Here is a 26,855-nt window from a genome sequence, read left to right as displayed (position 1 = left end):
TTTGATTCAGTGTGGCAACTTGATTCTCTTACAGATGGACTGGTTGGTAAAAATGCCCACACTGTTTCAATTGTAATTTTTCTCCTTTCCTTTCAGAGATCATAACCTGAATTTGGTTGAAATAAATGTTCCCATAATACCACTGTCTTGCACACGAGAAATTTCATCTTATTTTTCAGCAGGAAGCTGAGTTAACTTCCAGATAGACTTGGTGTTTTTGTAGACTTACAAAGGAATTTGAAATGAGAGTGTGTTGATGGTCCATTCCAATGGTTTCTTAGACATTTAAGAGAAGAGGCCTTAACTCTGCATGATAAAGGCTTCTTGTCTTTGAGGTGAGAAAACTGGAGTCCAGAAGATACTCCTATTCAGTTCACACTATGTGTCATTCATAGAACCAGGACCAACCTTCAAGTACACAGAGTCCCAATTCTTTCTCCTCTGCTGTAACCACTCCTATATTCACTCAGTTTCAAAAAGTTATGTCTTGAAAGCTGAGGAAACATGTCAGTCGGTAGAGGACTTGCCTTGAAAGTCTAAGGACCCAAGTTCAATCCCCAAAATGCATATGAAATTGTACCAAGCATGGTGATTCATGCATGTAATCCCTGGGAAGGCAGAGACAGGTGGATCTCATTGACCATCTAGCCTAATCTATTTAGTGAGTTAAAAAAAAGAAGGAGGAGGAGGAGGAGGAAGAGGAGGAGGGAGAGGAGGAGGGGGAGGAGGAGGAGGAAGAGGAGGAGGAGAAGAAGAAGAAGAAGAAGAAGAAGAAGAAGAAGAAGAAGAAGAAGAAGAAGAAGAAGAAGAAGAAGAAGAAGAAGAAATCAAGGTGAATGACAACTGAGAATAGCTGTCTAATGTTGTCTTCAGCCTTCTACACGTACATGTTTGTGTAGCTACCCAGGCACATACATACACATATTCACATGCCTCCTAGAAAAAAAGGAAAGTCATGTCTTTTCCAGATTTTATTCACAACCTAGGGCAGTATCTTATGTTTTATTGTTCCTCTCTCATACTAAAGTGGAACAGCACACTTTCCCAGATGGCAGTCTACAAAGACAAGGTAGTTTCTTTGTCTATAATTTATGGCCTTTCCCCCCCTTTATACGAGATCCTTTTTGCAGAAGACAGTTCACTAATGATTTCAGCTGGGAAATGACACCTGATTTTCTGAAGCTGAGGCTTCACACAACTGTCATTCGAGCACACCACTCAATCAGTTAGAAATATTCATGAAAATGAGAAAAATGGGTCCACGGGTGTTTTGTGACCATGATTTCAATACCACTCATCTACAGGGTCCCTGTTGGTTTGGCAGTTGACACGAATCCCCAGTCAGCAGCTGGGAAAGGCAAAGTTTCTGTAAAGACAGGACTAATTTGTTTCCTGGTGAGAGGTGACAACCTGCCTTCATTTGCTTCAGATTTCTCAAAGATAATGACTTGTGTTTTCTTGTCCCAATTAACCATAGACTGCTGCTGGGAAGCCCATGTCCTTGCAGATAGCTGAGTTTCTTTCCCACCGATAACCTCTTGTTATAGACACTGGAGAGAAATGCAAATTCATTGTGGAATGAAAAACACAAAGAGTTGAATCATCCACTTCTCCAGTTTTCTCGAATCTTTAAAATGCCCAGTTTAGATTGCCTAATAATTTAATAACCGAAAATAACCAAAGCAACACAGTTAATTGTGATTGGCATCTGTCTAACTGTATGATTTACTCTCAAGTAGTTCTTAGCCTAGACATTCGAACAGTATATTATTTACTGCACTCCAGAAAGCCACAAGACATGTTTAAATATAAAAGAGATATAGTACTTGAGACAGTAGTCGTCCATATTACAATACAGCCTTTAAAAATAAGGCAAAACAAAACAAAACAAAACAAAAACAAAAACACATACTGAATTGCTGAGAATGGCTAAATTGATGCCAGAAGGGAAGAAAAAGTTACCTAAGAGTCTGAAATAAGAAGTCAATGCAACTATAAGTAGGAGCACACCTTTCTCAGGGATTAGGAAAACACTAGGGCAGAGTTCAAAAATCACAGGATGCTAGTGTTTCAGAGTCAGAGTCAGAGACTGGAGGGGCTCACAGGTCACTGTTTATTCAGGGAAGGTCCTGAGAAAGCTGAGTTGAATAGAAAGTTCCCTCAACAGCCACACAGAGTATACAGCTCTCTGATGCATGCACTCTTCTGCAGGGTTTCCCCAGAGCAGAAGGCCAGCCTGAAATGAATGTCAACAACAATAGAAAAATCAGGAATTTTACATTTTCAGTGGCCTATTTGTTTGCAGCTTTTTACCTTTTACTTGACATGAATAAGCCCCTGTAGTTACCTCCCATCTCCTCTGCTCCTGCCCTCTCAGGTCACCTAGAGTTTCATAGCTCTTTAAATGTCTGCAAATAATGACCATCCCTCCCCCTTCCGCCCTCTGAGAGTCTTCTGTAGCTTAGCCAGTCTGACTCCCCATAGCTGTTCTTTTTATTGTTATCCCAGATGCCACTCTTTAAGCTGATTTCAAATCTTAATGTCTATCTGGAATTAAAAGCAATATCCCTCCCTGGTTTTATTGCCCCAAGTGCTATGGTAGATCTTAAAGGTTTCACTCTTTTGCTTAGGATACTGTATTGCATTCTAGATTTAATTTGCATTTTTAGAAAGCATAGAGTGTAATTGAGCCATCAATTGCTTTATGGTCAACTAAAACCTCTAACACAGGCCTGACCCTGAAATTCATCATGAGCTTAGAACCTGAATGCAAATCCATATTTATGATGATTAAAATGAAACTTGTCACATTTGGCTCCCAAGATGATCTTTTCAAGGTAATTCTGAATGCTGATTCTGTCATTTAATCTATCCCCTAGTGATTCATATGATCAGAATTCACTGTGCATGTTATCAGTAATGCCCAGTGCTGCTGATAAGAAATTTCAATAGCAAAAGGTTGAGGAAAGGAAGTAATAACTAGAGGTCTACCTCTGCCACTGACATTGCTGTCCTCTATAAAAACCATGTTGAAATTTTAACCTGCAACACAACAATGTTGAAAAAGGTAGATTGGGGCTGGAGAGATGGCTCAAAGGTTAAGAGCACACGCTTTTCAAACGGAGCACTTGTGTTTGCTTTCCAGGACCTAGATCAGGTGGCTTACAGCCACCTGTAATTCCAGCTCCAGGGATCTGACACCCCCCTCTGGGTTCCCGAGGGTACCTGGATACTTGTGTACACACCCACACACAAACATACATACACATAAACAAATTATTTTTTTAAGGGTGAACTGCACAAAGTGGTTTAGTTATATGCCTGATTAAAAGTTGCTCTCTGGAAGGGTTTCTGGAGGAAGACCATTCACATCCACCTGTTCTAAAACAAAAGGTTTAAAAATGTGGATCTTTGTGAATGATGGGACTATCTATTTCATATATTTCTATAAATAAATAATGTATAGTTTTTGCATAATCAATAACAAAAATTTGCATAACTAACCCATAATACAGATTTCTTATGCATCTATTAATCACTTTCTAAATTTTCTTCAAAGTTAAAAAAGTTCCCTGTGAAGTAACTATCAAGATCACTTAGCTCCAGTTCATAGAATCTGTTTTATTTCAATTAATAAGAAGCTGATATCACTATTGCCTCTGCTGTCCTCAGCTCCTGGGGTGTGCCCAACAGACATCCAGTGTCATCACCTGTGACGTGAACTCACTCTGGTTTTGCGCTATGTTTTCCTTGAAGCTTTAAAACAGTTTTAAGCTTAGCATATAAGGTACTAGTCATCATTATGACATATTTTTGGCAGAGTGTGTCTTTGTGATTCTCCCTCCTCTCATCTTCCACATCCCTCTGCTACTCCTGATACCCCTTGCAGTCTCTTCCTAGCTCCAGTCTCCAGGCTATTTTCCATGTCCCATGTGGAGATTGAGAAAGTGTCTTGCCTTTGGGTTATTACATGAAGTCCCTCTGTCTGGTGTTACTTACGCTTTTAAATCTTTATCTTTACTGAGACTTATTTTTATTGTTTTAAACATCTTTGTACATGTGTGTGGGTTTGTGCACATGAGTTCAGGAGCCTGTGGAGTCCAGAAAAGTTATCAGATTCCCTGAAGTTTGGGTTATAGGCTTTGACATAGGTGTTGAAAATCAAATTCGGGTCCTCTGCCAAAGCTGCAAGTTCTTTTAACTGTGAGCCATCTCCCCAGACCCTACAGTATACAACAGATATTTATTTCTGTACATGAGTTTTTGAACATGAACATATTAGTGTACCTGTACCTGTGCACGCACTTGAAGGCCACAGGAGGACACCTAGTGTTCTTTATCTATTCTTCTGTGTGAGGATCTCTCCTGAACCTGGGGCTTAGGTTTTCTCTACTAATCTGGAAGCTACTGAGCCCCAGTAACCTTCCTGCCCCTCCTCAGCTGGGAGTTAAGGTTCTAGGTGTTTGGGAGAAAACCCACCCAGCTTGTTCTATTAGTATTTGGAGCCAAAGTAACTCCAGTCCTCATGATTACAGATCAAATACTCTTCACTTCTGAGCCATTTTTAGTTTTTTAGTCTACTTTTCTTCACATTGTGAATTATAATGATCTGCTAATTTTTTTTATTAGTTTTCACTTTTCCTCCCCTTGCTAGCTACTCATTCTCCCTCTTCTGTGTCTCTTGTATGCTGTGATGTTGATATGGATTGCCAACCTCAGGAGGTCTAAAATCACCTTGTAGACACACCTCTGGGCACATATGAAGGAGATGAACAGATTAGTTGAGGATGGAAGATACATTCTAAATGTGGGCAATATCAATTTGTGGATTGGTGCCTCAGACTAAATCAAAAGGAGAAAACAAGCTGACCAGAAGCCTTTATCTGTCTCTGCTTCCCATGGATAAAAGTGATCCTGCCATTTGAAGCTCTTGCTGACATGACTTTCCTTTATGATGAAATATACCATCAAACTGTGAACCAAAATAAACTCATGAGTACTTAGGTCACTTTTGTCTGGTATGCTTTTGTAGCAGTGAGAAAAGTAACTATACATGCTGTTTGAATACTCTTCTCTCTATTTATCATCTACCCTATATCATTAGCTTCTAGCTTTGCAGATTTTGCTCAAGGACATTCTCAGGCAACCAAGTTAAAAAGGAAAATTCCTGAGTCCCATTCCCTGGACCTTTCTGGCTATGTGGGTTTGGGGAGCAGTCAGAGGTTGTATGTTTATTTAAAAGCTCCCATGCTGTTCTGATGCTTGTGGTTGTAGCTCACAGCTGTCTATGAGAGAAATTGCTAGGCATTGGATACCTGGTTATCCTCACATATTGGAACTGCATTAGGGAGTCAGTTCAGCAACAATACTGGTCATTATTCTTTGTTTGTTTTTGTTTGTTAGAGGCATGGTCTCTCTGTGTAACATCCTGGGGTATCTCTGGAGCTTGTTCTGTAAACCAATCTGGCCTTGAACTCATGGAGATCCACCTGTCTCTGCCTCCCAAGTGTTGGAATTAGAGGCATGTGTCACCACAGCCCACTCTGGTCATTATTCCTAAATATTCTTTGTCTGATTTGTTAAGGAAAGCTGAGGCAAATAGCACACTGATCAAACGTTCTTCCTACAATGTATGCAAAGCCATTGGAAACAGACAATCATTGATAGGAATGATAGGGGTAGATTTAAGAATATATATACGGAGGAGAAGGCACTGTTGGTTAGGCCCTGTGCATCTTAGCTGGCAAAGTAGAATCCAAGCTTTTATTGTTCCAACAAACTTCTGAAGAGGGGAAATTAGATGACAGCTGACATGTTTCCAGTTTGGAAAACCTTCAAAGAGGATGCTGTTAATCTTTACTTAATAACATGTCCTGCACTTTTGCATACTTATAGACCTGTGAGAAGGCCAGGTGAAAAGTCACGCTGCTCTCAATGTTTTGTCCACACTTTCTCTATTACACTGTGATCCCAGGAATCTACATTCAGCTCCTCAAATGGATGCATAACAGAGAAAACCATTTTAACCTTTGGGAAATGGCCCTTGCTAAAGTAAATCACAGAGAGATGGTGGAAATGTTAATTAACTTGCTTTCATCTTGGTCAGATTCTCTATTTAACCTCAAGGCCTAGAGTCTTTGGGGTGTTTTTCTAAAATCTGATTGCCTATGACAGCCAGAGAAATTCAATCATGGTTCAGTGACGCGGCTCCTTTGGGAGAGTCACACCCTTCTTGCCACTGGTGAAGACAACAAATGCCAAGAAAGGAAGAGTACAGTCACTTGTGAATTATTCTTACACAGTTCCTCTCCATTCTCTTTCAGAGTTAGGAGCAGGTGTTACAACCCTCTATCCACAGGGCCACCTCTCTAACAAAAGGAGAGGGGTTATTTAACACAAGCATACACACTCCACATGCCCTCTGCTTCCGAGATATCATGTGTCCCTGAAAACCGCCAATCTGACAAAGCAAGAAACCACATGAGGTTCAGAGCAGCAAGCAGCAGGAGACAGGGTAGCTAATTTTGCTCCTGTTTTATTTATTAAGCAGTTAGCCATTTAAAATGCATTTCCGCTAAGGAAGGAAGTAAACATTTAATGAACTGAAAAGCCCAACATAAAGCATGTCTCTCCTTGGGTAGAGAAATAGCTCCATGGAAAGATGACTGATGTAACCTAAAAAGATGCACACGACAAAGAGATGGATTTTTATTTATGTGCTTAAAAATATATAACTTTAATAATGCTGAGGATGTGTGCAGAAGTGGTAGCAGAGGTAGGTCAGAGATCTATGCTTTTAATATCAACTTCCTCTCGAGTAAGAATTTTATCACATTAATAGCTAAATCATACTGATTGTAAACTAACTGAAATGAGGCAATTAGTATGGCCTATGACAGTCATGAAGAATGAAAAGTGAGTTTTCCCATGCAAGCCAGATGGATATCTTCAATATATTTCTTATTATCTGCTTGTGGTAATAAGTTCAATTAAACGGAATCAGTACAACACAAGTGTCTTTGAGTGGCTGCAAAAGAAATTAATTATGTGCTTCACATTTAATGAAACTCAAGAGTCATATTGTGGTGCCTTTGTTTGTTTGTTTGTTTGTTCGTTTGTTTGGCTAATTCTAACAAGTAAATGTTCATTGAGGAAAAAAATTCATTATTTTATCCTAGTTTTTCTTTTTTTTTTAGCCACAGAAGAAAGCATTTGCATGGAGCAGGTTAAACACCATTTGTACAAAAGTGTTGCCTGGTCGACAGTACGAGGATGAGAAATAGAAAATTCAGAACTGTTGTCTAGATGATGTCAGCTGCAGTCTGCTGTATGCAGCTCTGATCTGACCATTCAAATTTGTGATGTTTCAGAACTATGGAAACAATTTACCAATACTCACTTCTAGAATTAGTAGTTTTCAACACATCTTTATATATCTTCATATATTTCCTCTTATTTCCTCTAAGAATGTATATTTAAAATTCTATACAAAAAGATTGTTAGTGACGCTCCTAAAAACTTTCATAAAAGAACACTCAGGGCCTCCTTTCCCATAGTTTATGTTGTACATGTATTTTTTGTTTACAAATTACATGGCAAAATCTTATATTGCCAGTTTGGCATTTATCCATAATACATGAATTAAATAATACAGCACGCACTGTTAATCTTTAAAATTACTTGTGTTATTCTTTTTTACTTTGCACTTTTAGAGCATCTGCCTGGGTTTTTCTCCAGTGTAAGTGCCCAGAAATGCAATTTCTGGTACACAGTGATTATATTTTGTAAACTTTATTATCCATGTGTATATTTTGGTTGAATGTGAATAGCGTTCCAGGTGTCTGAGTAGTAGTTTCCATTCATGCTCATCAACAAATCTATTGTTATCCTTTGCTTATCTGACATGGAATTGTTGAATGTTTAAATGTATTTTGGTGATTATGAGTGATGAGGGTGATGCTTCCTTACAAACTGGCTGGCTCACTGTGTCTATTATACCAAAACATGGATTTGATGGTGATGCTTAATTAGCTTTGGCCCAGATACTAATGGGCCAAAGAAATAACAGAGTGAGTATAAAGAAAAACAATTGAAGCCGGGCGGTGTTGGTGCACGCCTTTAATCCCAGCACTTGGGAGGCAGAGGCAGGCGGATCTCTGTGAGTTCGAGGCCGGACTGGACCGATAGCCTCCAAAACAATACAGAGAAACCCTGTCTTGTAAAACCAAAAAAAAAGAAATACAATTGAAGGGATGCTGTTTTTCTTATAGGCCAATGATACACCTCGGGTGGGGAAGGTTCTCATGAAGTGCAACCTTTATAAACTTAAATCTCAGTGCTACAAACTCTCTTTCATGAGAAATTTGGTTAAAAGAAGGAACCACTATGTCTAAAAACGGTACTGCTAAAGTTACATAGTTTGTGAAATCTATGATTGTCAAGGTTGCCATGAATGTCAGAGGAAACCGTTATGTCCTTTACCATTTGATTTCCAAATATGTCAAACTACTGTGAAAATGGGCAGAACATGAGGTACAACTGCCTGCACTTTGTTTTTCTCTTTTAGATGCTAGTAGGATCTACTACTGACACGGCCCGGCCACTGTCCTATGGAATGATATATCATAATTAGCATTTAGCATTTCTAACCAACAAACTTTTCCTTCCTTCTTTAGGTGCCTTGGGTCATAAATTGTGCTAATCCTATTAGGAAGGTCCTTAATTATTGCCTGGAAATAATTGGTTCCAGTGGAAGATATCTAATTAGGTCAAAATGTATTCTGTTATATGGGTCTAATGTTAAAAGCTTTTGTTGTGTGTTAGTAGCCAAACGTCATTGCTGGTTACTGATTTCTGTTGATCCCCAGTAAAGAATGGACAAAATCTTGAATAATTTTACATATAAGATGTAGGCTGCTTCAAATGTATTTCCTCCAAAAATGGCTGTGCTGAAAATACTATATTTTCAGTTCATCTCTCTATGTAAGAGATGGTTGATAGTTCCTGATGACCCATGAGTTAACACAGAAGACTAATTTTATATACCCCACACTGGATATGCTATACCCAACCTATGGTACTGGAAAGAAATTTTCTTTTCTGTATTATATATGTGTGTACATTTATATGATTAAACATAAGCACATACCTATATACGCATGTATGTGATGGAGCCAGTATACACACACACACACACACACACACACAGAGATGAATGCACTTGAGGAAGGTGTTGTTTGTAAACATGGCTGAACTTTCCATGAGATGAACAATGATCACTTTGTCTGACAATGAAGCAATCAACTGAATGTTCAATCCCTGGAGCATTTTTCAGTGTGCAGGGTTGGAAACAAATGCGAAGTTAACTTTTCTTTAGGAGTATATGGGTCTGAGTGAAGGTCTACAGACAACTTCATTTCTATCAGCTCCTTGAAGTAAAAATCAATTTTTGTCTTATTGTGACCGTGGTTCTATGTAATGAATTAAAAGAAACAGATGCACAAGAAGAACTCAGCATTCAGGTGAAATTATGTTAAACTCTTATGTGGGTCTATCACAAAAGTTAGTATCTCAACCTATGAGTAAAGGAACAGCCTGGGAAAAGAGCCGGGCGGAAGTTCAGCTGGATGAGCCTGGTCACGGTGGGAGGTTTGTGTATTAAAGAACTCAGTGAGTGTCCTTCACATTGTAGGGTTTTCCTAGCCTACTATTTCTTGTTTGTACCTATATGAAGCTCCACATATCCTATAGAATTAAGCTGAATACATTGTTTGGTGACTGGCCAAAATTTTTATCCTGCAACTGCTAAAGACCCATTGCCTCTCTGTATTTCCAACATATGTCCAAATTATGAGGCTCACTCTACTGACTCTGGAGTGAGACCAATGTCCTGGGAAGGATATCCCTCTACTAGTTGTAACTGGTCATCAAATGGGAATTTCCAGCATGCACAGTTAGCATGAGGTACAAGCAGAGCTGTGTATAGTTGGGTTACAGTATAGCTTACTCCAAGATGTGAAGGATTATTTAAGGAAAAATTATCCAAAGAACGTATCCACATATATTCAGAGCATTGAATAATAAATATTTAAGGCCTTGTAGGCCAAGAAGCAAAGTTTGTATTTTAGCAACTCTACATTCTTGCTACAGTTTAAAAACACAGTTATGTAAACACATGGTCTACTTGATTTCTAAGTACACTTTATTTATGGAAATTGAAATATCAGTTTCACAAAATTTTCATATTCAAAAACATCCTTTTTCTTTACCCACTAAGTTAAACATATGACTGCGATTCTTAGCTTTGGGGTATAGAACAACAGGCAGATGGCTGGATATAGCCCACTAGTCATAGTGGGCAAATTTATACATTCTCTAACTCAGGTGAGCATAAAGATCATTGGAGTGGGCATTTAACATGATGTTTGTCTCTCAGGCCTTATCCCTAGATGTGCAGATGCAGAAGGTAAGAGACAAGGCTGGGGAGACTTGTGTTCCCTTAAAGCACTCTATCCAATTTTTATTTGCTAGGGGACATGGACAAAGTCCTTCATTTATAGGAGGATGCCTGTCAAAATCATAGACTGAAACCAGTTACACAACGTCACTCTGGAGGTAGTTTGGACAAGATAACCATGCTAATCACATCCATGGCTTTAGAGCCTGCATTTAATGCCAAGCCTTGGAGGCGATCAATAGAAAATAGGCCTGTTATTACCATGGTTATGTTGTCCATTCACAGCCAAGACAAACACTCACAGGTGCTCTGCTTTAGGCCCCTGACACATAAAAAACTGTGTAGCTAAGACACCTGCCATGTAAAACAGCACACGGGTACCTCTGGTATAGAGTTAAAAATGAATTAGCGAGTCCAATACCTGCATGTAAAGGTAGCTCGTCCTTCTTGTAGATCTTAATAATACTGACAATCATAAATGCATACTGTAAAGGTAGCTGGCCCTTATCATAGCTCTTAGTAACATCAACACAAATGCATATCTTTGCTTAAAGTGAAAAGGATCGGGGAGTCTGACTTGAGAAGTGTTCTTGCTTAGGGTCGAACAGCAAACAAATTCCAAATATACCATAACTAGCATCAAAAATAATATCAGAAAAACTTAGAAATTCAGATTATAGGAGGATAATCAAGGGTCTCCTGGGTACCTGTCAGCATCCCACAGGCTGGAAGTCTGCTCATGCATAGGTGGAATAGTCATCCTTTACATGGATGCTTGCCAGGGATGTACTTTAACCTCTTGTCTCATGTAGAGGATATGTCCCCTTTGCATCCCGTACTTACTGGCCCCATGTCTGAAAATATCTACCTTCAGCCTCTCTCAAAATAACTGGGCCAGATATAGTGAGTAAGAGAATTGAATTTTAAAAGAGTGGTTAATGACACAATTATTGTAAAAATGTTAGGGGGAAAATGTCTTCTGATGTCTGACCTTCCCAGAGTTCCAATCCCAGACATATGAAGAGATCAAAACGAACACAAGCACATTTTAAGGTTAGAGAGCAGCTTCGCTGATAAATCAGTCTCTTTGTAGATTTGGAAAGTGAATTAAAATACAGCAATATGTCATATTCCAGGCTAAGTGGCTACAGTTGTACTAAAGGCATGGGCTTGAGTATTTAATGTGGGATTGAGTAGTTGGCACAGTTCATGCTGAGTTCAGAATGGTTTCTTGCCTTTATTGTGCTCTATCGAGCAGATTTCTCAATTGTACTTCTCAGTTTATGTGAACGTCCTTGGTAGACACTTGGCAGTATAGAAGTCCCCACCACACATGGACACTGCTACTTAATACTCAACTACTGAGAAATGAGAGAGCTTCCTAATCACCTCAGACCTTACTTAAAGTAACAGGATTTTCTGTCATCCTAGTGATCAAATGAAGTTCATATCCTCACCCCCATATCACAACAACACAAGGATCAGAGGGACTTAGTGGAGAAGCTGATTTTATGTGAGTGCCAGTGACCAAGTCCAGAGAGACCGCTGAAGTACATGAACTTCAACTGGGCAAGGGGGTCCTTGGCTGGGACACCCTGACCTTATTTCTCACACATGAGCATGTCTGTGTCCCTCCCTTCATACTTCCATGTTCCTCCTGTGTCAGACCTTCCTCTTCTTCTTATTGTTCTGAAATTTTTAATTTTTTTCTTTTCATGTTTCTTGAAACAATGTCTCCTATAGTACAGGCTAGTCTCAAACTGTCTATATAATCAAGGCTTGAAACGCTGACCATCTTGCCTCAGCCTCCCAAGTGCTGGTATTATAAGCATGCAGAAATTTGAAAATCTCTCTCTCTCTCTCTCTGTGTGTGTGTGTTTGTGTGTATGTGTGTGTGCATTTTCTTGCATGTACAGGTGTACATATGCGTACAGACATTCTCTGGGAGCTGTCCATCTTGTTTCCTTGAGATAATGTAATGCCCTTGTAGGCTGAACAAACTGGTTGGAGAGCCATGGGGTTTCCCCTGCCTGGGAATTACAAGTGTCTGTCACCAGGTCTTGCACTTACCATCTGTGTTCAGGTCCTTGTGCTTGCAAGATGAGCCACATCAGCCCAGTACTGATAGTTAGAATGCTCTTTGCACACACATTGATTCACCATAGGCAGGCTATCCAAATCCTATCACATGTCCTTCTAATAAATCTACTTGAAGTCTCTCAAACTGGCCCTGGAGGTATAATCCCCATCGTCAGCCATACATATGTCACATTCACTACTTTGGCATATCCTCTTGTAATGGTGAATACTTAATTCTGTTATGTATTGAATGTATTTTAACTGTGATTTTTTTAATTCATTGCTACTGATAGAATACTATTGTTTTCCTAATACACACTGAAACACATACATGATTACTAAAATTAAGTACATTGAACTGTGACCTCCCTGGAACTCTTGCACTACAGTTGAGGAATTACTGTTCCCATCTTACTAGATGGCAAGAAATAAATTATTAAATTTGTGAAGATAAGTAAAAGCTATTATCTCAGCATTATTTATGTCTATGCCAAATGTGAGGTGACCTTGATATTTTTCATCAAGGTGTACCTGGAAGCTTTACTCTGTGGTGGCATACAAGATGGCAGCAGAGAACTGTACAGTCAGTTGAGAATACATTCTTCATCTCTTTGATGGTATAGTGCCGTATGAATTCTGATGAGAAAATACACTACTCTCCACAGTGCAGCAGGGGAATACATTTTTTTCTCTCTCTTTTTAATTTAAATTAGAAACAAGCGTGCTTCACATGTCAATTCCAGCTCCCTCTCCACCCCCCTTCCCCCGCCCCCCATCAGCCCCCACAACTCGCAGCCCAATCCTTACTCTGCTCCCTAGGGAGGGTGAGATCCTCCATGGGGAATCTCCAAAGTCTTTCATATCATCCAGGGCAGGGCCTAGCCACCCCCCCCCCCCCCCACACACACACAATGAGTCCAGGCAGAGAGAGTATCCCTCCATATGGAATGGGCTCCTATAGTCCATTTGGATGTCAGGGATAAATACTGATCTACTACCCAAGGCCCCATAGATTGCTGAGGCCTCCTTACTGACACACTCCTCCACTGCTGATGGGAGTGCAAACTCGTACAGCCACTTTGGAAATCAGTATGGAGATTTCTCAGGAAAATGGGAATCACTCTACTACAAGATCCAGCAATTCTACTCTTAGGCATATACCCAAAAGATGTGCACTCATTCAACAAGGACATCTGTTTAACTATGTTCTTAGCAGCAGTATTTGTAATAGCCAAAACCTGGAAACAACCTAGATGCCCCTCAACTGAAGACTGAATAGAGAATATGTACGTTTACACAATGGAGTACTACTCAGTGGGAAAAACAACAACAACAATGGAATCCTGAAATTTGCAGGTAAATGGATGACACTAAAAGAAACCATCCTGAGTGAGGTAACCCAGTCACAAAAAGACAAACATGGTATATACTCACTCATATATATGGATTTTAGACATGGAGCAGGGGAGTGCCAGCCTACAATCCCACCACCAGAGTCTAGGAAACAAGGAGGACCATAAGAGAAATAAGCATGTTTCCCCAGATAAGGGAAATGGGACAGGATCTCCTGAGTGGATTGGGCATATTGAGGGGAGGAGAGAGGCAGCAGGGAGAAAGAGAGAGAGAGAAGAGGGGAGAGGAGGACATGGGGAAGTAGGAAGGTTGAGTTGGGGGGGGGGGGATAGAGAGCAAGATGAGAGATACCATAATAGAGGGAGTCATTATAGGTTTGAAGAGAAATCTGGCACTGGTGAGATTTTCAGAGATCTACAAGGATGACATCAACTGGCAATTGAGTGAATAGTGGAGAGGCTACCTTGAATACTGTTCCCTGATAATGAGATGGATGACTACCTTATATGCCATCCTAGAGCCTTAATCCAGTGGCTGATGGAAGCAGACACCCACAGCTAAACAATGAACTAAACTCCTGGAACCTAGTTGCAGAGAGGGAGGAGTGATGGGCAAAAGGGTCAAGAATAGGCAGGTGAAACCTACAGAAACAGTTGACCTCAACAAGGGGGGAGTTCATGGACCCCAGACTGATACCTGAGGTCAACATGGGAAATATGATTTCTATGTGTATCTATAACCTTTATCTTACTTTCCTTTTCTAATTATTCTTCTTAATTAGAAGCTTCATTAAGTGTTCAATGATTTAGAATGTGTGCTAGTCATTTTACTATAATATGAACAACAATAATGTCCATAACAATAACAACCATGACTATTTCCAGGCACTTATGCTTATTACTTAATGTGGATCACCACAGCCATGGAAACCATGCCAAGAGCCACCATGACTATTATTTCCATATAGGCTACTAATCACATCCAAGGTCATAGAGTTAGTAAGTGGAAGAAATGGCACTTGGGCACATCTCTTTGACTTTAATCTTGGTCTTTAATCATAATTTAACAAAGTGTTCTAGAATTCACTTATATCTGTATAAGTGGGATGCCATCCTAACAGGCTTGAGCTTGACTACTGACTATCTCTGAGAACTTGGGCTCTCCATCTTGGTCCTATGTTTCCTCTGGCATCCGACATAGCCATACATTAACAAAGCCTTCTAGCTGGAACTCTATACTATAAATATTAGCTATGCTCTTTTTCCTTTGCCCAATCAAACAGAGTGAACCCACTGTTGTATGCATATTCTTTTGGTCTAGAGAATAATTAATAAACAAAGAGTTGGATCTACCTCTAACAAGCTCTCTTTGGCTTCCAATTCTCAGTCTGTACAGAAGTATATTGGTGATAAAAAGACTTTTCAAGATTATCAACTTCCAATGACCCTGACATATATAATTACGTGATTTTTTAACTCCATGCTTAAGTTATAATTGACGTAAATATTCTTTTTGAATACTTTTACTTGCCTTAGGCTGTCTTACTTCAGAGAGGAAGCGACATATAGGTCAGGAAGAAAGAATATGAGGCAACTCATCAGAATACATTGCACATCAGCAGGAGAAAAACGGCCTCAAATTTTTCTTATAGAACCAGGAAGAACTTGGAGTCAGATTTCTGAACTTAAGTCCATCCATTTGTGGTGACCTCCAACAAATAACCACACTGAGTGTTATTTTTATTATTTGAAGAACTACCAAGTTTTCTGCAATTGAAAACTCTAAGCCTGACTGTACAAGACACAAGGTGATAGAAATTCAAATGGAATGTAAATTAAGATCTCATCCTTTATAATTCTCAACACTTCCAGCAATGCCATCAACCTAGTGTTGGGACAGTTTCCCATCATCTGCTGTGCTAAGAGCATAAAGGACTTTCTGTTGTGAAATATAAAACACCCAGACTAAGAGATGAAGGACATTTTATTTGCTTAAAACTGACAGGGATGTCTGGGTGACTAAAGCAAAGCACAGAGGTGATCAAAACCCTTTATTACTTAGAGAAGCCATATCCATATCTCTGAATACCCAGAGCAGCTCTTTGTAAAACTGCTGGCGTCTTTGTTTAAACAATGTTTGCTAAAAATAGTACTTGAGTCATGGGTTTTTAATTTGTTAGCACAGGGTTCCTAGACATGAATTTCAAACCTATAGAGACTTGAAAGAAATTTAATTAAAGGACTGCAGATAACATTCGTTACAGTACTATAATAGACACAATGGCTGTAATTCTCAAATTGTATTGGATGATGCTGAAATAAGATAGCCTTTCAATCATATTCATTACCAGCAGTTCTTGAAGAATTGTTAATCATATCATGCTTGCTGTGATGAATTAATCTAGCAACAGTGGTATCTCTACATATTAATATGAACACTGCCACGTCTATAGATTCTATTATTAGAAGTGAAGACGCATGAGTTGTTTGAGTCAGCCATTACCTTTCACGATCACATTCCCAGTACTGCTGGCAGTTCCAAAATGGTTAGTGGCTATACAGGTGTAACTTCCAGCATCCGATTTAGTCACGTTGATGATTCGGAGGTTTCCATCTTCAGAAATGGTAATTCTGAAAGAAAACCAAGTAAGCAAAATATTGTGAAGTTTATCTCATGAGAAATGATTTCTGTCTTTCTGTTGCCTTTCACATTATAAATCATAGTTACATCATTTGACAGGTTTGTCTGTTTTTAGGAAGTTGGTCTACATATGCATAAACACGGTTGGGATGTGTCATGTATCTAATGCTTTCCCTATTTTTCTTGCTAAAAACAGTCCCAAACTGTGGTTAGAATAAGAATTATGCATATTAGATTGGTTGTAGCCATTTTTCCTTCTGTAATAATTCTGATGATACACCACAAAGAGAAATCTTAAATAACATGATTAGTTTTAAAACTGCTAATGAAAAATTGGAAAGACTACTGAGGAGATAGCTTAGTTGGTGAAATGCTTGTCATGGCCCAGTGAGAACCTGAGTTTCATTCCCAGAACCCATGTGAAAAGAGATGGGCCAGGTGGCATGAGTTTATAATCCTAGCAGTAGGAAGGCAGAAGTAGGTAGGTAGATGCCTGACACTTACTGGTCAGCCAGTCTAGCTTGCCCAATAAGCTCCAAGTGAATAAGAGACCTTGTCTTAGAAACTAAATTGGCCAAAAGGTGAAGGATGATCCAGGTTTATCCCTGGCCTCCACAAGCACACAAGCACACCCTCACACCCTCATGAACTCTCTCTCTCTCTCTTTCTCACTCTCTCTCATACACACACACACACACACACACACACACACATACACACACACACACACACACACACACACACACACACACACCCAGGAACACACACAGAGAGTTCTCTGCTTTGTATTTTGCTTCTAATGACCATTAGTCACACTGGTCCTTATAAGTTCCTTGAGTATTTCAGATCTGTTCCTACCTCAGTGCTTTTGAACTTGCCAGACTTGGTCCTTATCTGCCTTTGTTGGTTACTTGTTCCTTGTCCTATATCTTCTGAGAATAGGGACAGTGTTCATTTTATGATTTAACTTGCATCTGATATACTGCATAAAGTGGACTAATTGCCCTGTAAACTGTTGTTAAGTGGTAGAATGAATGGGTATATAAATAATTTATATCCTGAGAATCAACATATGTTAGAGGAATTTCAAGTCACTGAACCACTGGGTGCTAGTAAATATTCCAGCGGAGGATCTAGAATGGGGAGAATTCAACTTAACTGACCCTTTGATTGGGATTTTTTTATTTTTAATAAACAACTGAAGATTTAAACTTACTGGGTTGCAGAAACAGGGTTTATTGTTGGGCTACCAAAGCTATAGTTCTTCTCAGGACCTGTTCCAGAGTCTATGAGCAAGTTAGCTGAAATGTGGAAAACTTAACAAAGGATGATGGGATCACAAAGATGAGTGTTTATGTAACACACATGTCAGTTCTGCTTGCTCAGTTTTGTAATCTCTGGTCTCCTTGTCTATGAAACAGAACTGATTTAACAAACCTGATTGGCTCTTGGAGTGGACTGGTTGTGTTTCTAACATCTTCCCTGGTATTTATCAGTTAGCCATGTCTTTCATCTTTTTGTTTTGATTATTAATTATTGATTTATTTTGTTTTATCTTATTTTGTTTTGTTTGTCTCAGTGTGTAGCCCAGGCTGGCATTATATTTCTGACTCCAGTACTGGGATTAGATGAGTACTAAAACACCTGGCTTCTTTCTTTCATCTTGGAAAGTGAACTATTATTTAGTCCCTTCTACATATGGCAAGTTGATATAGACCAAACCCTCCCCAGTACTTTCATTTTCTATTGTAAGTAAGTAAGGCTATAAATAAACTGGGTCATTTCAAATCAATGGAGATGGCACATGAGGTATCTAGAGTGTTGTAGTGGGAAGGTCTGTACCAGTGGATGGTGTCTGTGACTGAGTTGCTTTCTGCTGGAGGCCTGGAGTCAAGGACAATGGCTTCTGGGCTAAGACTGACCCCTGTAGAGGCTAAAAAACAGATAGATTCCCTGTTGCAACCATGAACCATTTCGTGGTAGTAGCTCCTGGCAGTTGGGCTGAAAGGGCTGACTTGGTACTTGAATGTTTTCCGATCCACAACTCACAAAACCTATGGAGACTCAATTAAAGCAAAGTTCAGTGTAACCAAAACTTGCCCTCAGCAATGGTTGTGGTCTTAATGAGTTTGAGACTCAGAATAGAGGAAGCAGCCTGAATACTAGGCACAGGACCTATTTGCAACACAAAGAGAAAAGGAGCTGCTCATTGGAGACTTCTGTTTCTAAGTCACCCAGGCAAAAAAATGCTGTAGAAATGAGAACCAACAAAGCTTAATCTTCAATAGAAGATCAAGCTATAGTCAGATTATCTACACATGCTCTATATAAGGCAGAGCCTATCAACACCTGGCATGGACGGGGAGCCCCCCATTCCTTGTGGATCTGTACTCAGTCAGTGATTGATGTGTCAGAGAGGGATGTTTTCTTTAGTGGTCCAGGCACCAATAAGGTACCCATAGTCCTTTAAATAAGCCATTACTCATACTCCTGCAAACAACCTTAATGAAACTCATTGGGCCATATACACAGGACATGAAGGTAGAAAGAGGGAGATTTTGGAAGAGACTAGGAGTCAGGGGAAAGGGTAATAGGGTAATGTACATGTGCAAAAATGTCAGAAAAAAAGACCATTACTATGTACAAAAAATGTAGTGAAGAATGATGCAGTTCCTATTAGTTTTATACACAGGTACTATTTCCTGGAATAAAATTCCTCAAAGTTACAGTTTTAAAAAGTATGCTAAATCCGAGCCTTGGGTGAAAACACAAAGATACAGACAGGAGGCCTTCTGCTCACTCACTCAGAGGTGCTCACAGTTCCTACCAAGCAGTATTTGATTCCCTATTTACCCGAGAGCAGATTAACTGACAAAAGCAGAATGGCAATCACATCTTAATCACCTCAATAATAACAAAAATAGCTTGTAAGGACTTGATCATATTCCTATTTATGAGACAATTTGCTGCAAATTGAGAAATGTCAGAGTATAATAACTCAGTAAACAGGGTAGCATTCATATTTTGGATGTGAATTCATCTAACTTGAGGTAGATGACCCCGGGGCATAGTAAACACTCAGAGGGATACTTTTAATACACAAAGGTCTATTGATAGATTGCTTCTGGTTCTTGTGGTAGACTGGTCACATTAGCATTCATATTTTGGATGTGAATTCATCTAACTTGAGGTAGATGACCCCAGGGCATAGTAAACACTCAGAGGGATAATTTTAATACACAAAGGTCTATTGATAGATTGCTTCTGGTTCTTGTGGTAGACTGGTCACATTTTCCAAAGAAACTGCCATACTGATTTCCAAAGTAGCTGTACAAGATGGCACTCCCACCAGCAATGGAGAAGTGTTTCCCTTTCTCCACATCCTCTCCAGCATAAAGTGTCATTGGTGTTTTTTTTTTTTATTTTAGCCATTCTGACAGGTTTAAGATGGTAGCTAGGAGTTATTTTGATTTGCATTTCCCTGATGGCTAAGGATGTTGAGCAATTTCTTAAGTGTTTTTCAGCCATTTTAGATTCCTCTATTGAGAATTGTCTATTTAGTTCTGTACCACACTTTTTAATTGAATTATTGGGTGTTTTTGTGACTAGCTTCTTGAGTTCTTTGTTTATTTTGGTAATCAGCCCTCTGTCAGATGTGGGGTTGGTGAAGATCTTTTCCCATTCTGTGGGCTGCCATTTTGTCTTGCTGACTGTGTCCTTTGCTTTACAGAAGCTTCTCAGTTTTAGGGGATCCCATTTATTAATTGTCAATCTCAGTGTCTGTGCTATTGTTGTTATGTTCAGGAAGTTGTCTCCTGTACCAATTCATTCAAGGGTACCTCCCAGTTTCTCTTCTAAGAGGTTCAGTGTGGCTAGATTTATGTTGAGGTTTTTGGTCCATTTGCACTTAAGTTTCTTTAAATTTTTATTTTAAATTTAAATTAGAACCAAGGTTGCTTCATATGTCAATCCCAGGTCCCTCTCCATTTCCCTCCCCTTCTCCCACGTCCTCCAACCAAACCCCAATACCCCCTCATTTCCCCAGGGAGGGTGAGGCCCTCCATGGAGGTGTCCATAGTCTGTCATTTCATCCAGGGCAGAGCCTAGACTCTCCCCTGAGAGTCCAGGTTGAGAGTGCATCTCTCATTGTTGGATGGGCACCCAAAGTCCATTTGTATGCCAGGGATAAATACTGATCTACTACCCAAGGCCCAATAGATTGCCTAGGCCTTCTCACTGACACTCATTCAGGGGGTCTTGATCAGTCCCATGCTGGAATCCCAGCCATCAGTCTGGGATTCAGGAGCTAACCCTGGCAGGTCAGCTGTTTCTGGGGGTTAAACCAGCCCAGTCTTAACCCCTTTGCTCATCAGTTCTCCCTCTCTGTCACTGGGTTCCTTGAGTTCAGCTCAGCGTTTAGCTGTGGGAGTCTGCCTCTGCTTCCATCAGCCATTGGATGAAGGTTCTGTTCCCCAGACTCTCTGGCTGTGGGATTGTAGGCTGGCACTCCTCAGATCTATATCTGAAATCCATATACGAGTGAGTATATACCGTGTTTGTCTTTTTGTGACTGGGTTACCCCACTCAGGATGGTTTCTTCTAGTCCCATCCATTTGTCTGCAAATTTCAGTTTGTGAATGGTAATAAATAAGGATCTATCTGCAGTCTTCTACATGTCCACATCCAGTCATGCCAGCATCATTTGCTGAGGATGCTTTCTTTTTCCCATTGTATAGTTTTAGCTTATTTGTCAAAGATCAGGTGTTCATAGGGTTAATATCAGGATCTTCTATTCTATTTCATTGGTCTACCTGTTTGTTTTTGTGCCAATACCAAGGGGTTTTCATTACTATAGCTCTATAATAGAGCTTGAAATCAGGGATGGTGATGCCTCCAAATGTTCCTTTATTATACAGGGTTCTTTTGGCTATTCTAGGTTTTTTGTTTTTCCCTATAAAGTTGAGTATTGTCCTTTTAAGGTCTGTGAAGAATTGTGCTGGAATTTCGATGGGGATTACATTGAATCTGTAGATTGCTTTTGGTAAGACTGCCATTTTTACTATGTTGATCCTACCTATCCAAGAGCATAGGAGATCTTTCCATTTTCTGGTATCTTCTTTAATTTCTTTCTTTAGTGACTCAATGTTCTTGTCGTCTGTTCAGCTATATTCATAGTGGCATTATTTGTAATATCCATAACCTGGGAGCAACCTAGATTCCCTTTAACTGAAGAATGGATACAGAAAATGTGGTACATTTACACAGTGGAGTACTCATTGGGGGAAAAACAATGGAATCTTGAAATTTGCAAGCAAATGGATGGACTAGAAGAAACCATCCTAAGGGAGATAACCCAGTCCCAGAAAGACAAACATGGTATATACTCACTCATATATGGATATTAGACATAGAGTAAAGGATTACCAGTCTACAATTCACTCCTCCAGAGAAGCTAGGAAACAAAGAGGACCATAAGAGAAACATGCATGGTCCTCCAGTGAAGGGGAAAGGGACAAGAACCCCTGAACATATTGGGTGGAGGGAGAGGGATTAGGAGATAGAGAAGGGGAGGAGGACATGAGGGAGTAGGAATATTGAGCCAGGGGAAGAATAGAGGAGAGCAAGAAAAGAGATATCTTAATAGGTTTAAAGAGAACTCTAGCACTAAGGAAATGTCCAGAGATCTATAAGAATGACCCCAAGTGAGAATCTAAGCAATAGTGGAGAGGCTACCCTAAATACCCTTCCCCTTTAATGAAATTGATGACTGCCTTATATGCCATCCTAGAACCATCATCGAGTAGCTGATAGAAGCAGAAGCAGATATCTACAGCTAAGCACTGAGCCAAATTCCTGGAATCCAGTTTCAGATGAACAAAGGGGTCAAGACCATGCTGGCAAAACCCACATAAACAGCTGACCTGAGCAAGTAGGAACTCATAGACCCCAGTCTGACAGCTGGGGAACCACCATAGGTCCAAACCAGGCCCTCTGAACATGGGTGTCAGCTAGGAGCACTGGGCAGTCTATGGGGCCTCTGGCAGTGGAACCAGAATGTATCCCTAGTGCGTAAATGGACATTGAGAGCCCATTTCCCATGGAGGGATACTCTCTTAGCCTAGATACACAGGGGAGGGCCTAGGCCCTGCCCCAAATGACTTGACAGATTTTAGTGATTCCCCTCATGAAAGGCCTCATCCTCCCTGGAGAGTGGATGGAGGATGGGATGGGGGGGTCCATTGGGGCATGGAAGGATGGGAGGGAGAGGGAACTGGGACTGATATGTAAAATAAGATTGTTTCTAATTTAAATAAAATTTATAAAAAAGATTGTTTCAATTAAAACAGTATCAGTTTAATTCCAAAATTCTAAAGCTATTGCCAAAATTAAACTTTACCATGCAGATCTATGGATCAGGAAGGGGGCAGAGGACTTCCAAGGAAATTACTTGGGGCCCTAGGCTGACCCTGATACATGTAAAAGTGTGTGAAGTTTACCACATTATTTATGCTCAGACAGGGTAGCTCAACCTCTTCAGAACTGATATTTTGGACTAGATGATTCTTAGTCTTTAGGAAGGACACCAAGCAGAATACTAGGGTTCTTTAATATCCCTTCTCATCCCCCAATGTTCTGACAAAAAGGCTTGAGGGGACCTATCCCTGAGGAGAGGGCAAATTTTACTTCTAGTTGAGAACTGGTCTAAGGTCTAAGCCAATTTGGTATTTCAGTGCATGGCATTGGTTTCCATTCTGTGCTTTACCCCTCCCACTGTTATTTACAAAGAAGTACAAAAAAGAAAAAAAAAAACAGAAGACTTGGTATATTAGAATTCATGTGAGGGGATACCAGTGACGGAAATCATTTGTACAACTTTAGTAGCCTTCACTAAATCGTGTCATCTTGCTATGACTGTTTATCCTTCCTCTGTACAATCCACATTAGGGGGCAATCTTATATCCTCAGAATGGCTCTCTTACAATACAGTTCAATGACTAAGAAGACAAATTCTACCTAAACTGGAATCTCACTCCTATTTCTGAGCTGAGTCATTTGGAGTAAATCTGTAATCTCTGTACTTGTGTTTTCTTATTTGAGCAAACAGACTGATAAAAGCTGTGTCTTGCAGGTTGTTGGTTAAGTTTTGCAGTGTTTAGAAAATGTGTGGCACATCAAGTGAGCCTAATGGGAGAATCAACCAATTGTTCTTGTCCTGGCGCCCTACATCCTTCCTGGACCCATTGTTTCAAGTCTGTAAAGGGATTACTCACATTAAGACAACTGGCAAGTAGTTTCACTGTTAACAAAGCATACGGGTGACAATAAGTTGTCACAGAACAATGATGAAATATGAGTGCTATTCATGGATATTTAATAACCATCCCCAGACAGTAAACCTTTATCATGTGGCAATTCCTTGCTAATTGAAATATTCCCTCCTGAGGGTAGGAAGGAGGCTCCTGAGACTCAGAAGAGAAGGCAAACAACCTTACAAGTATGGAAGGAAGATCTGAAGCTTACAGGATTGATAGAACTCTGCCCCATGATTAAAGAAGCAAGAAACAGCTCCCTGGGCAAGACACTCTGAACAGCCCAGCTTCTTGGAGAAAATACTCTTGGATCTGTACATCCCCCTACAAGCCATGCATACAGCTCCTGGATTGCAGCTTTCTTTGATTGGCACCCATTCTGGGTGGACTTTTCAATGACACTGTGCTTTTGAATCCCGGCACCTGTAAGCAACCACTGCCTAACACTCCTTTAAGAAATTCCAATGAGCGTATTGCTTCACCAAGTTGACTTTCTGAGGCATCATTTATTTGAACTATTTTTGGTTGGTGCCCTGTCTGAAGTAAGATGTTTGCTCACATCTCTCCAGGAAAACAGCAAAAGAGCTTTCACCCACATAGTTGAGCTTTCAAAACAATGTAATACTACTTTAAACAGGACAATATATCTGGACATAATGTCAACACGTTCTAAACCATTCGTTTTTATGAATGACATAGCCATTACTTTTCCAGTGAGGAAGTTGTTTTCATAACCATCACTGTAAGAAGAGCAGGGGCCAGGCCTGGCTCACCGGGAGACCCTGCTCTCTTCCCTTCAGTGATTGGTTTAAGGATACACATGCCACCAAAAGCATAGTCTAGTGAGGAGACAACCTTCTTCTGTGAATTGTCAAACTTGGGAGATAGAAAACTAGAACTTCACCTGCTGTAGAAAGAGAGCGATTCTTTTTTGTTTTCTCTTCCTTTTTTAAAAATTTAAGTTAGAAACGAGCATGTTTCCCATGTCAATCCCATCTCCTTAACAAAGTCAAGCAAAGAGGCTGAGATAGGCAAAGATGGAGAGGCCAGTACCTTACACCGATGTTGAGCTTCCTTATTCTGTTCATGCCTAATGCTTAGGAACCCATAACAAATGAATCAATAATTTAAGATACCAGAAATGGAGTTTTCAGACCATAAAAATGGAAGAATGAAATCTCTTCAAGAAATTTCTGAACTTGTCTAGATGATAGTGGATATGAGAGCTATAGGCAGGGAATCAGTTTCTGCCAGTGAGATTGTGGTGGCTGTTTCTCCAGAAGGTATTGTGAACAGACTGATGAATGTTCATAATGGTAAAATATTCACAGAATATCAAGTGTGGGGGAAACTGACCTGGTATTTCCTCATACATGGCTGTATCACATGCTTTTAGCTACATATTTATACATTTAAATGCTCTAAGTTCACAAGTTGAACTGTTGCTTTAAATTTACTTTCTAAGATTTGTTGGGGGGGGGTGATGTACTTGTTCATGTGTGTACATGTGTGTAGAAGTCAGAGGCCAATATCAGGTGACTTTGTCAATTGTTTTCTACCTGATCTTTTGACACAGCTTCCCTCAATGAAATCAGAGCTCAAAGAGTTGGTTCACTGACTGGGCAATGATCTGGGGGGGGGGGGGTTCTGTCTCTCCATTTTTTCTGCAGCTGGGTTCTCCAGCAGAAGTTACATAAATGCGATCTGACTTTTGCAAGGGTGTATGGGATCTGAATTTAGTTCCCATGCTTTCATGACAGGAATTTTACTGACTGAACCATAGCCTTAATTCCTGTTTTATGGAACTTTCTTACAAGCCAAGAAATAGTTCTTATTTTGGTGCTATTTGAGCAATCTTAAAGAACTTTTGAGATAACACTCAATATTAATATTTATTTAGACACTTGTTTCCTTTTAAGTTGGATGCCATGGCAACTTTCAAAAAAGGAAAACAAAACAACAAAAATCAAGTTCTTCAGAGACTAATTCTATGTTAATTTTCCTGAAAAATTTAAAAATTTTTATTCATTTAATTTTTTATGTGTATGAGAGTTTCGCCTGCATGCATCTATGGGCACCATAGGTCAGAAGAGGGCCTTGGGCCCCTGGAACTGGAGTTACAGATGGTTTGGAGTTACCATACGGGTGATGGGAAATGAACTGGGCTCTTCTGTAAGAGCAAGAAGTGTCCTTAACCATGCCGTCATCTCTCTAGCTCCTCTCAATGAGATTGCAGTACTTCCTTTGTGCTCCATCGCATACGAGCTTTCTCATTTTAGGCTATTGATTGACCCTGAGGTTGATGTTGAACTCTGGGCTCCTCCTAAGGCTTATGAATAGTGATAGAACCAGATAAAAAAGGATTGAAAAATGTAAATCCGTCCCTGGCTTAGAACAGGTCAGTCCTGACCTACCAGCAGGCTTTGTGATAATAGCAGAGAAAAGTCAAAGATGATAAAGTATCAAGTAATAAAAACAAGGGTGTGACACGGAACTCAATTGTCCCTACATGAGGAGAGGTCATCTAATTCACAACACAGTAAATTACCTGCAGCACACAGAAATGTTTGCTCCCTCCTGTTACAAGAGGTTTCAGACACAGGGAAAACAGAAGCAGGTGCGGAATTATGAGATAAATTCAATCTTTCTTAGTCTGAGACTCTGGGTTGCAGCCATTGAAGAGCTGACCTTGTTAGCCCTGTAAATCAAAAATAGTCTGGGGACAGGGGACCTTTAAAAGTGCTGAGTCTTTTCTTTTGGGGGGCTTTAGTAGCAGATGACAAAAGCTGCCAACTCCATGATATTCTATTGCCCAAAGGGAAGGTTGATCCCAGAATGGTGACCTGTAATTCTTATGAGCAGTTGTGCATAGAGGTCCTGCTGCTAAAGAGAGAGATCAGGCATCCTCATTTGCCCACGAGTCACTTTGAAATACTTCCTTGTAATTAAGTCTCTTTATACAACAACTTAGAAAGCTACATTTCCTTCTGTAAAAGGGGTAATTATGGAGAGATAAC

At 39.9% G+C, this 26,855-nt stretch overlaps 1 protein-coding gene across 8 annotated transcripts in view; it reads right to left on the bottom strand.

Annotated features, from left to right (window-relative positions):
- The window catches only part of Cntn4 (contactin 4), a 1,002,315-nt gene that overhangs the window by 70,940 nt on the left and 904,520 nt on the right, over positions 1-26,855 (bottom strand). For all 8 annotated transcript variants that reach the window (XM_040739337.1, XM_040739329.1, XM_040739331.1 and 5 more), the window contains one exon: positions 16,391-16,518. In XM_040739337.1, coding sequence (XP_040595271.1) covers positions 16,391-16,518 — 128 coding nt within the window. The remainder of the gene's footprint in view (positions 1-16,390; positions 16,519-26,855) is intronic.

The sequence above is a fragment of the Mesocricetus auratus genome, unplaced genomic scaffold (genome assembly GCF_017639785.1).
Source record: "Mesocricetus auratus isolate SY011 unplaced genomic scaffold, BCM_Maur_2.0 Super-Scaffold_100676, whole genome shotgun sequence".
In the NCBI taxonomy this organism is placed as follows: domain Eukaryota; kingdom Metazoa; phylum Chordata; class Mammalia; order Rodentia; family Cricetidae; genus Mesocricetus; species Mesocricetus auratus.
The sequence above is the reverse complement of the archived record's forward strand: the minus strand, read 5'-3'. Positions and strand labels throughout refer to the sequence as shown.